At 44.7% G+C, this 12,779-nt stretch overlaps 1 protein-coding gene across 1 annotated transcript in view; it reads left to right on the forward strand.

Annotated features, from left to right (window-relative positions):
• Positions 1-12,779, forward strand: part of TGFB2 (transforming growth factor beta 2) — a 106,492-nt gene that overhangs the window by 81,724 nt on the left and 11,989 nt on the right. Inside the window, exons 2-4 of the mRNA XM_066595080.1 lie at positions 4,350-4,513; positions 10,004-10,136; positions 11,591-11,701. Coding sequence (XP_066451177.1) covers positions 4,350-4,513; positions 10,004-10,136; positions 11,591-11,701 — 408 coding nt within the window. The remainder of the gene's footprint in view (positions 1-4,349; positions 4,514-10,003; positions 10,137-11,590; positions 11,702-12,779) is intronic.

Below are 12,779 nucleotides of genomic sequence, written 5' to 3' on the forward strand. Positions count from 1 at the left end.
TACTCGAGCGAGTAGTGCCTTAGCGGGTATACTCGCTCATCTCGATTAACAATATTACAGTTTATCTCATTATTTTGTGCATTTTGGTCTTTATCAATTATGGATGTTTTAATTGTATTTTATGATTTGCCGTTAGATTGTGGTTTTTATTTTAATAGGATAGAATGAACTGAGTGTGAATGTCGAACAGCGCAGCCTAGAGTGCATGATTTACTGCAGTGATCGGTTATACTGCAGCGCCACCACAGGAGAATTGAGGCATTGCACAGAGGCTTTTAAAATCAATGACTTATTTAAGGTCCTTTTACACGGACCAACAGTCGCTTCCCCGACGGCACGAGCACCGAGGTCACCGCCAAGGTTGTCCACGCTTGTGAAAAGCATTCAAACTAAAAAAGTCCTGCCGGCCGCTCGCTGGCTTCTCGTCCGCTTCACCTCCTGTAGGAAGCGCTGAGCTTTAAGCATTCACATGGAGCGACAAGCCAGCGAGTGCTAACGATGTTCTTTTAAGCTGACCGAATAGTCAGCTTAAACAACCGCGAATGACAAGTGAGCGATTTTTTTCGCTTTCCCATTGAACGATTATCGCTCACTTTCGATAATCGTCATGAGTAAACGGGCCTTCAGACTCGGGTCCTCCTACGTCTTTTGGTGCATTGGGCAACAGAAGAATGCCGTTGTTGATGGTCCAAGGCAGCAGTTCTGGCATCATTCCATGAAAGGTCAACAAGTCTAGTATAAATGGCCGTTTCCAGGTGATCTGTTGTCTTCCCCATCGCTGATGGTTCCCATTTTTGGCATAGTAATTCTTGCTGGTCTTGTCTCGGGGAGGGGTAGAATGTGTCGGCATTCGATGGCTCAGGAGTGGAGTGGAGACTTATGAGAGCAGTGCTAGATTTCTTCATTGGTAATCCCATCATGGTAAGTGACCTTAAACAGGTGAGAAGGCATCGCTGTTGGAAAACATCAAGTCGCCGGTTGATACATTTGGTAAGTTTCAATGTTTCAGATGCATTTAGTGCAGTTGGGATCACAATACTGTTCAGAAGTCGGATCTTCATTCGTAATGAGGCAGAAGCCCATAAAGGGCGTAGATGTTGGAAAGTTGCCCACTCTTCCGATACAACACTGGTCATCATGTTCGTCATCGCGGTCATTGGTGATTGTACTGCCTAAACAGACAGACCGGCCGACCTCTTCTCACCGCTGTTGTTGGTTGACCATGATTTGTGGATATTTGTGGATATAATGTATCCAACTCGCATAATCCGTGTCTTCTCCTAGTTAATCCGTAAGCCAACCATCGCCGCTTCTTCTTCCAGAGCTGATGCTGTTTGTTGTAGTTTGGGGAACGATGTTACGAGGAGGGCAATATGATCTGCAAAGTACAAGCCAGTAAACCATTGTAGCAGGTGACGCCCCACAGTGCCAGCTATATGCGGCCCGATTACTTGTTTCATGGCGTGGTTGAGCACTAGATTGAGAACGGCGACAGGATACATCCTTGTCGGACACTTGGTCCATACTGAAGAAGTCCGTTGCTCCCGTATTGGTCCGAATGCAGCAAACTAGAGTTAGAGTGCGGGAAAAATGTTAGTGCTTGTGGGGTATGCTTCCAGATTCTCCCATAGAGTCCCACTGACCGCTGGGGTACCTTCTATCATAAAAGGACTGACAAACCCATACAAAGGACTCGGCTACCTGCCTGAGACAGATAGACGTGTGATACCACACCAGTTACTGCAGTTTGATACCTGCTCTTGTCCAGTTACTTGGGACGCGGTCACTTGTCCAATCGGCACTGAACTCAATGGGGTGTCTTATAATAAATAGACATGCTGGGTCCTCCAGGGTCAGAGATGCTCATTGTAGCTGCTCTCCTCTCTGACTATAGGACCTCAATGACCTGACGATGGTTCTTTGAAGTCTAATCCGTTCCATCTCTAGTGTTCCTTATTGGGAAGTATAGCAAGTGTGCAATTATACTGCAGCGCCACCACAGGAGATTTGAAGCATTGCACAGAGCCTGTTTAAATGAATGGGCTGTTTCATAATAAATTAGATGTGCCAGGTCCTCCAGGGCAAGAGACGCTCTTTGAAGTTGCTCTTTTCTATGGTTGTAGGACCTCAAAGTCCTATCGGTAGTTCTTTGAAGTCTAATCCGTTTCATCTCAAGTGTTCCTTGTTGAAACTTGAGGGTCAAAGGCAGTAAGTCTTTATGGTACTTTTGACTTTGCTTTTTCAACCTCCTGAAAACCATGACTAGGAGATTCGCTGTGCCAACTATTTACTTAATAGCATAAGACGGAGTGATGCCAAATTCATAGCATTCATGGGATAACTGAGGGAACCGTTCCTTGCTATATCAGAACGCTGTCGGGTTCAGCAGAGCGCTTTCAATGACACTTAATATCACTATGGTTAGATCGGTTATCCAGCACAGAAAGGGCTTTTTGAGAAGGGTCTCCCAGTGAGAAGAAGATCAGGCTTTGTCCTACTGAAGAGACGCCCATTGATTGGCTGTAAACTCTGTAGGATGTGCAGCAAGTGTTCAGTTATACTGCAGCGCCACCACAGGAAAAATGAAGCATTGCACAGAGGCTAAAGGATGTACCGGGTCCTCCAGGACAAGAAACGCTCATTGTAGTCTCTCTCTGCTCTTACGGAAATGTGAAGGTCCTATATAAAATTTGAATTCACTAATTAGCTATCAAAAAAGTTTTCTATGCCAAAAAACACAATTGTATGTTTACCCTGTATACAGATAAAAGGGGTTGTCCGGTAAGAGATCTCTGTACTAACCCTGATTTATATATACATAGTTATTAGAGCGCCCCCTTGTTACAGTCCTGGGTATAATAGATGATGGTAGAGATCTCTATACTGACCCCTGATATATGTATACATAGTTATTAGAGCACCCCCTTGTTACAGTCCTGGGTATAATAGATGATGGCAGAGATCTCTGTACTGACCCCTGATATAGCTATATATAGTTATTAGAGCGTCCCCTTGTTACAGTCCTGGGTATAATAGATGATGGGAGATCTCTGTACTGACCCCTGATATATTATACATAGTTATTAGAGCGCCCCCTTGTTACAGTCCTGGGTATAATAGATGATGGCAGAGATCTCTGTACTGACCCCTGATATAGCTATACATAGTTATTAGAGCGTCCCCTTGTTACAGTCCTGGGTATAATAGATGATGGGAGATCTCTGTACTGACCCCTGATATATTATACATAGTTATTAGAGCGCCCCCTTGTTACAGTCCTGGGTATAATAGATGATGGGAGAGATCTCTGTACTGACTCCTGATATATCTATACATAGTTATTAGAGCGCCCCCTTGTTACAGTCCTGGGTGTAATAGATGATGGGAGAGATCTCTGTACTGACCCCCGATATATCTATATATAGTTATTAGAGCGCCCCCTTGCTATAGTCCTGGGTATAATAGATGATGGGAGAGATCTCTGTACTGACCCCTGATATATTATACATAGTTATTAGAGCGCCCCCTTGTTATAGCCCTGGGTATAATAGATGATGGGAGAGATCTCTGTACTGACCCCTGATATATCTATACATAGTTATTAGAGCGCCCCCTTGTTACAGTCCTGGGTATAATAGATGATGGGAGAGATCTCTGTACTGACCCCTGATATATCGATACATAGTTATAAGAGCGCCCCCTTGTTACAGTCCTGGGTATAATAGATGATGGGAGAGATCTCTGTACTGACCCCTGATATATCTGTACATAGTTATTAGAGCGCCCCCTTGTTACAGTCCTGGGTATAATAGATGATGGGAGAGATCTCTGTACTGACCAATGACATATTTTACATAGTTATCAGGCCGCCCCTCAGCCATCTTTTTTCTAAACTAAATAACCTCAATTTTGATCACCTCTCTGGGTATTGTAGTCCGCCCATTCCATTTATTACTTTAGTTGCCCCCTTGTACCCGCTCAAGCCCTGATATGTCCTTCTTAAGTACCGGTGCCCAAAACTGTCCACAACATTCCATGTGTGGTCTGACCAGTGACTTGTAAAGAGGAAGAACAATGTCCTCGTCATACACCCCTAGACCTCTTCTGACGCCCCCATGATCCTACTTGGCTTGGCAGCAGCTGCCTGACACTGGTTGCTCCAGTTAAATATCCCAAAGTCCTTTTTCCTGTCAGTGTTCCCCGGTGGTTTCCCATTTAATGTGTAATAATTGATATTCTTTTAGCAGCTGGTTCCAGGGTATATCTTGTGTTTTGTATCGTCTTGTGGACGTCTCTGGATGGACGCTGTCTGACTATATATTTACAAAAGCCATATTGTTTTTTTGCAGATGCCATCCACCCGAGTTATTACAATCCGTACTTCAGACTCGTCCGGTTCGACGTCTCTGCAATGGAGAAAAACGTTTCAAATTTAGTGAAGGCAGAATTTAGAGTGTTTCGTTTACAGAATCCCAAAGCGCGAGTATCGGAGCAACGGATAGAACTCTACCAGGTAAGTGACCGGGTCATGTGCTGGTCAGTACTCGTGTGATAGAAGGGGCCCCAATGACAAATGATTGCAGGTTGTCCCACAGGCTAGCACCCCAGCGATCAGATACAATCTTTGGGAGAACCTGGTAGCTGGAGTTCTATTTCCCTCTAGCGCCACCACAGTTGAAATGAAGTATTACATAGTTTCTATTCAGATAAATGTTCATGTAATGTCTGGAAGTCCTTCGTCCTCCAGAGACAGACGATCTTCATAGCCGCTCTCTTTCCTGGCTAATAGATGAGCGTCTCCAATGGGGGAACCTTCTGTAAAATATAATTCAGGATTTGGGAATTAACCCTTTCCCTCCCCAGGACGTAAACTTACATTCTATGGATAGCATGGGCTCAGAAGCTGAGCCCACGCCATCAGCAGCGGGTGCCATCTGTGACTGACATATGGCCTCCCTCTGCAACAGCGGGGATCGGTCAGAACATCCATTGCTATGTAATCGCAAAGGGCTGGTGAACTGCCATGGCAACTGGATGCCAGACTATGGAGTCCTGGTCTGTCATGGCCTGTGATCGCTATGATTAACGATCATGCATTGCAATACAGAATTACTGCAATATATTATCAGAGCAAACATAGCATCATACAGGGACATGAAAAATGTAAAAAAAATTAAAATGGTTAAAAAAAACCCAAAACGCTAAAAAATAGTTAAAAAAAGGAAACCTTTTTTCGCCCTTTCTCCTGTGTTAAATATATATATGTTTCGTATCATCGCATCCGTGACAACCTGTGCAATAATTTGAACATACTTTTCATCCTGTATGACAAAAGCTATAAAAAAGCTAAAAAAACTGAGCCACAATGCTTTTTTAATTCATTCTGCAATAAAAGTGCTTTAAAAAAAGCCAAAAGTGTCCCAAAATGGTACCAATAAAAACTACAACTCATCACGCAAAAAGGATACAGCCCTCACAGAGCTCCGTCCATGGGAAAAGAAAACCTTCCGGGACTTGGAATGCAGCAATGCAAAAAAAGACACAATATATTTTTTCAGAATGGGGTTTTATTGTGCAAAAGTGGAAAAACCTAAAAATATCTATCATTGTGGTATTGTGGGAATTGTACCAGCCTGCAGAAAACATTGATCAAGTCATTGATGCTGCATGATTAAAGGGGTTGTCCCGCGCCGAAACGTTTTTTTTTTTTTTTTTAACCCCCCCCCCCACGTTCGGCGCGAGACAACCCCGATGCAGGGGTTAAAAAAACAAACCGCTCAGCGCTTACCTGAATCCCAGCGGTCCGGCGTCTTCATACTCACCTGCTGAAGATGGCCGCCGGGGTCTGCTCCCTCCGTGGACCGCAGCTCTTCTGTGCGGTCCATTGCCGATTCCAGCCTCCTGATTGGCTGGAATCGGCACGTGACGGGGCGGAGCTACACGGAGCCGGCATTCTGCACGAGCGGCTCCATTGAAGAGAGCAGAAGACCCGGACTGCGCAAGCGCGGCTAATTTGGCCATCGGAGGGCGAAAATTAGTCGGCTCCATGGGAACGAGGACGCCAGCAACGGAGCAGGTAAGTAAAAAACTTTTTATAACTTCTGTATGGCTCATAATTAATGCACAATGTATATTACAAAGTGCATTAATATGGCCATACAGAAGTGTATAGACCCACTTGCTGCCGTGGGACAACTCCTTTAAGGCCGCTGCACACGAACGGATCGGACTGCGGCAGTGGAATCCAGCCCTGTGCTCAGCCAGTGACCCCCGCGTACCTGTCAGTGCAGACGGCCTTCTGTACTGCGGATATTCCGGCCGGCCGTTAGACATTCACAGTACAGATCCTCCTGTGCCGTCGCTAGGCGATGATGCAGCTCCTGTGACCCTTCTGCAACACTTATTGTGCAAGAGCCACAGGACAGACGTCTTCCATTGTCTTCAATAGCCCGCACTAAAATAAAACATGCTGCGATGTTCCTCCCGCGAGCGGACGCCGGCCCTAGATTCGGCAATGCAAATCCAGCCGTGTGCAGGCGGCCTTCTACTGTAACGGCCTCACCTTCTCCCAGCAAAGTCACCTAATTTCTGAAGCCCCTGAGGGTGGGACCTGTGACCATCAGCTGCTCGCCCCAGGCCCCGCATTCTGGGAGGGGTTGAGTGTCTTGGCACTGCCCCCTTAAGGGCGCAGCCTTTTGTGACCTTCAGGATGAGCAATTTTTTTTTACATTTTATCACCTTCCAAGAGCCATAACTTTTTTATTTTTTGCCGGCAGAGCCGCGGGCTTGTTGCTTGTCAGGCAAGGTGCAGGTTTTATTGGCATCATATAAAGTGTAGAACAACTGTTTGTAAAGTTGTTTTTGAGGTAGGAATGACAGAAAACAGTTAAGCACAATTTCTCAAGTTTTGTCTTGTTTTTTGGGGTTTCATTCTTAAACACATTCACTTTGTGGTGTGAATCCCGTTACCGTAATTCTTCATTTCGGTACGATTATGGCAATGGGAAGTTTATATGCTTTACTATTTTTGCACAAAAATTTGAAAAAGGATCAATAAAAACTCCTGGTCAGATGGATTCGGATTTCTGTTACTGATGGGAGGTCAGAATTTGGCGCAAGCAGTATGAATCGCTGACCCCTTCCTGTCAGCTGGAGGAGGCGGAGCAATGGTGTCTGGGAGGTTTTCTTGGTGCACCTCCGGTTCTCTGATATCTATGGATGGATGGAAGCGCTGCAGAAAAAGTTGGCGCTATACAAATAAAGATTACTATTAATTATGATGAATTGCTGTGATCCTGAAGGCCAAGGAAGGTCCAATGGGCTACTAGATGGGCGTAGTAGGGTTGCCACCCAGCTGGTAAGTCACCAGCCCAGCCGGTCATTAAGTTCCAAGGTTAGGGCCTCTATTTATGTTTTACCGGCCATACACCCGGCAGCAACCATGGCCACAAGTGGCTTACTCACCAGCGCATCTCTGCTACAGCTTGACAGCTTCCTCCCCCAGTGTCTGCGCTGCATGCGATACATACAGGAACGTAGACGCTGGGGAGGAAGAAGGGTCTCTGCATACAGAAGCCATGGTGGCCGGAGCAGAGCTGCATCAGTGAGTAAAACTACTTGTGGTTATGATTTTTGCTCAAGGACACCAAAGGGGCGCACTATTACTATTGAGGCCGTGTTCGGGGATGCACTAGTATTTTGGGGGTATTATTGGGGGCACTATTACCAATGGGGCCAGTAAGGGGGATGCACCATTGCTATTGGGACTACACTATTATTATATGGGGCACTATCGGGGGCACCATTACATTTGGAGCCACTAAAAGGTGCACTATGACCACTGAAGCCACTGAGAGGAGGCACTATTACTATTGGGACCACTGAGAGGTAACATTTTATGTCATGGTAAGCCCTGCACATAGCCACACCCCTGGTCACACACCCTTTTACATTGGTCAGTATTTTTCTAGATGGGGGGCACAAAGTGTCCATTCAGCGTATATAGTGCATGCATACATTGAGATGGTCGTTAGTTGCATCGGTCGCTGTCCCCACTGGGTCTCATAAACCAGTAGGAGGCACCTCCTTTGTTTCACGACTGCTGATGGGTGATGTGTTACAGACCGCTGATCTACATGCGGTGTCTTCGCTGAATATGCAGGATTAGGGCTTGTGGTCCGTTGATGCTTTTGGGATATATGAGGAGATTAGATAATACTAGGACAACACGATTCTCAAGAGAAATGGCTGCAGAGTCACTTGGGGTCAGAGCTGCAGGTTGGCGGCTTCCTGCCAGCTGCTGACTTTATGGGAATGCGATCAGATAAGGCCGTGCGATGCGGAAATCTTTCTCAGTAGATGATATTTCATTACTGGTTTTCAAGCATTTTAGATACTGGGAAGATCTGTGTGGCAATTGTGCGTCTTTTATAAAGGCAGAGAGTTTATATTCACTGGCGGGTTGATAGTCAGGACTATTCAAACAGAGCGCTGCTCTGGAGGCTGAGCTGAGGATATTTACTTGTAGGGATGGTAGAAGCAAATCAACATTGAGGAAACAGAAAATCAGAGAGCTTCACATTTTTGGAAATTGGTGGATTAGAAGATCCCTATTTATGACATGTACAGCCTAAAATTATATTGTGAAATGATGGATGGATAAAATGGTAGAGCTGGAAGGGACCTCCAGGGTCATCGGGTCCTCAGGGGTCATCAGATCCTGCAGGGTCATCGGGTCCAACCCCCTGCTCAGTGCAGGATCACTAAATCATCCCAGACAGATATCTGTCCAGCCTCTGAAGACTTCCAATGAAGGAGAACTCCCCACCTCCTGTGGTAACCTGTTCCACTCATTGATCCCCCTCACTGTCTAATATCTAATCTGTGTCTCCTCCCTTTCAGTTTCATCCCATTGCTTCTGGTCTTTCCTTGTGCAGATGAGAATAGGGCTGATCCCTCTGCACTGTAACAGCCCTTCAGATATTTGTAGACCGCTATTAAGTCTCCTCTCAGCCTTCTCTTCTGCAAGCTAAACATTCCCAGATCCTTTAACCGTTTCTCATAGGACATGATTTGCAGACCGCTCACCATCTTGGTAACTCTTCTCTGAACTTGCTCCAGTTTGTCTGGACCCAGTATTTCAGTCTGACTAAGGAAGAGTAGAGGGTGATAATGACCTCACGTGATCTAGACTCTATGCTTCTCTTAATACATCCCAGAATTGTGTTTGCCTTTTTGGCTGCTGCATCACATTGTTGACTCAGGTTCAGTCTATGATCTATTAGTATACCCAAGTCTTTTTCACATGTGCTGCTGCTTAGCCCAATTCCTCCCATTCTGTATGTTCTTTCTTCATTTTTCTTGCCCAGATGTAGGACTTTGCATTTCTCCTTGTTAAATACCATTCTGTTAGTCGCCGCCCACTCTTCAAGCTTTTCTAGATCTAGATGTTATTTTTTTATCCAAAAGAATGGAAATTGCCTTTCCGTTTGCTTCTGTTTTTTTTTAATCCCATTCAAATCAATGGGGGAAAAAAGCAGATCCGTTTTTTTCCATTTTATTTCAGTTTCTCTCATCCAAAAACGAAGCATAAAGACAGAAACTCTGAACTGAGCCCAGATGCAGGTGTGAAAGCAGCCCTACTGATCCTCTGCCTGTCAGACCTGCAGATGGAAGTCTTCTCATCACAGCGGGAAGGGAAACTTATTTATCTTTTGCTGCATTAAGCTGTGCTTAAAGATTTTGTGCTGTGAGGTATCATGCAAACTGTTGAGTCTCACAAACTCTGGGTTTAAGGAGTGCAGGATCACAAAAAAGTTTTATCCAGAAATAGTGCCACTCTTTCTTATTGGCCATGTCTGGTACTGCAGCTAAACACTATTGAAGTGAATGTATAAATGAAATTCTGGGTTTTAACCTTTTTCATTTTTGTCATTTGTTTATTTCTTTTACTGATACTAAATTATTGTCTTGTCCACATTTTTTTGAACATTTTTCCATACAGATACTTAAATCCAAAGACTTAACATCGCCGATGCAGCGCTACATAGACAGTAAAGTAGTGAAGACGAGAGCAGAGGGGGAGTGGTTGTCGTTCGATGTGACAGAAGCTATAAAAGAATGGCTCCGTCATAGAGGTAAAGAAGGATCTTTGCTCATCTAATGCTGGAGTTCTTAACATTTTTTGGGTCTCAGGACTTTGGGACATGTGCTTCACCAACCACCATTCCTTAAATGTGTTGTCCAGGTAGAATCCTTGCCCGGAGCAGTAGTGTCAGAACCTCCACTTCCAGCCCAGTTGTAACACAGAGAAGGGGGCTGGCTTGGTCATTAAAGATGTGCAGAAGAGGCAGTCCCCTGCAGAGAAGGTCCAAATTATATGACCCAGTGTCAGAAGCAGGCATAAAGTGTAAAGATTGGGTCCATGCAAAGAGCCAACCTCCCTGGACAACCAGTTTAAGTAGTGGGCCTCATCAAAAGGGACTACCAGAAAAAATGGCCTTTTTTGTAATTTTTAACCTTCCAAGTTTACCAAACTCCTGAAATGTGTCTACTGAGGGCTCATGGTTACCATCTTAAGAACCCATGAAATCTCTCATCTATCTATCTATATTGCAAGTAAAGAAGCCCTGATCTAATGCTTTGGTGTGCGCTGCCCATACCTCCCAACATTTGAACCCTTAATTACAGGATATTTTGAGCCCTATCTTAACTCTACCCAAGAACTTTACCCAAAACCATATAGAAATGTTCCTTGTTATGCAGATTTGCATGGACCACATCCCTTTTTGTTCCACTTGAGTGGACAGTCCAGTGAAATATGGGACTGTTGGTAGATGTGCATATATTACACCCACAATATAACACCCAACATTAGAATCCCCATTTGTGGGACATTTTAAACCCTACTCCCGATTGCCCAGAAACAACCCCTAGAATTCCCACTTTGTGGAACATTTGCAGTAGCAAGTCCATTTGACAAGAGAATCCCACCAAAAATGTTTGAAGGTATCTCAAAGTAAAGGTCAATATTCTCTTGTCCAATTATCCACAAGACTACCCTCCATTCTTAGAGGCCTGTATTAAGACCTACTAAATGTGGTTTCCGGCCCACCTCCTAACTGCAAGTGTGATGATTGTATACAGTATGGCCCCTGTTAACAGTTTATCAATAAACTATTCTATATGTGTGGGGATGCAAAGGTTGATGTTGCATCGGGGCCCAGGTACCTGCGGGGGTGCACAGACCTCTTGGCCACACATTGCAGATATGGTAGGCAAGCGATCCTGTTTGCATTGAGGAGCCTTTCACTATGCCTCTGATTTGCATGGCCCTTGTTCTTCTATATGAAGGTGATTTATGGGCCACCATAGAGTCCGAGTTCAGTTACGACTGTAACCACAGAACCCCTATAGCTAGCTGCACCGCTGTAGTGTATGGACAGCTAGAGTCTGGCCCCAACATGTTGGTGATGAGCAGGGGATAACCTTTTAAACCAAAAACAAGCATGGTTGATGCCGAAGGGGAGACGGATGGCAGAAAGGAGTAATGAAAATGAAATTGTGAACTTGATTTTTTTTTCTTTTATAGATCGAAATCTTGGATTTAAAATAAGTTTACATTGTCCTTGTTGCACCTTCGTACCCTCCAACAACTATATCATCCCAAACAAAAGCGAGGAGTTGGAGACCAGATTTGCAGGTACGGCTCTCGGATAGTAATGTCTATTAGCCTATATTTGGGTACAATCACCTGGCATGTTGTGGACCATCCAGCACATCGCCTTGCCCTATCACAGGCAGATCCTGGCTGTGACCCATCACCCTCACTACCACACATATCCAGGTCCTGGTAATCCCCATCCATCGGGGATTTTCACTATTCAGTTATATTTATTCCAAACATGCCAACTTTTGAGAACAGGCATCAGGGGTATTCTGAAACATGTAAAGCGTTGCGTTTTGTGCAATGTACAAAATATTTACCCTAATGCCCCCAACCTGTAGCTATTGAATCCCAAATAGTGAACTTGATGTTCTTTATCACATCCCAGTATGAATACAGACTCCAATCCAAAACCCTTAAGGAAAGCTCAACTCTCCAAACTAGACCCTTAAAAAAAGCCATCCCCTTGACCATACCTATCGAAAAATACAGACACCAGGCTCTCTAAACTAACGGGCATCAGACAAGCACATACCCTCAGACCAACCCTAAACATTACCGACATCCAGACACATAAACAATTACAGAGCCAAGAGCTCCTAAAGTAATTCAGATGCCAGATCAGACCCAGAACCAAAGACAGACCCCAGGCCACACCCCCAACTGTAGACCCCAAACCAGACCCCCTTTACAAATATAGACTCAGGACACGCTTACTCCTCACTCTCTAAATACAGCATCTTAATGAAGCATCCTAAGTAGTTTCTGAAGCTCGCTGTAACATTGCTTCTTTTTGTTAACCATTATAAGTTATCGTATCTACAAGATTACTTTGTTTCTGTTACGGAGAACAATTACATTTTGTTCTCCATACCAAAACCAAACTATTTGCATTTTAATTGACGTCTAACACAGATGCAGTAGATTTGGGGTTCTGACTTTGAATCTAAGACCGCACATGCATCAAGTTCTCGAGTCTGTGTGTTCTACCCATTGCCTGCTGAACGATCACCGCATTAGGAACACTTACTCAATAACGGGTTGGTCCATGTTTTTGGGCAATCACTGTTTTCAGGCGTTAGGGAACAGATTCCACAAGGTGGCTGACATCCTC

This window comes from Eleutherodactylus coqui, chromosome 3, assembly GCF_035609145.1.
Source record: "Eleutherodactylus coqui strain aEleCoq1 chromosome 3, aEleCoq1.hap1, whole genome shotgun sequence".
NCBI classification, from domain to species: Eukaryota; Metazoa; Chordata; class Amphibia; order Anura; family Eleutherodactylidae; genus Eleutherodactylus; species Eleutherodactylus coqui.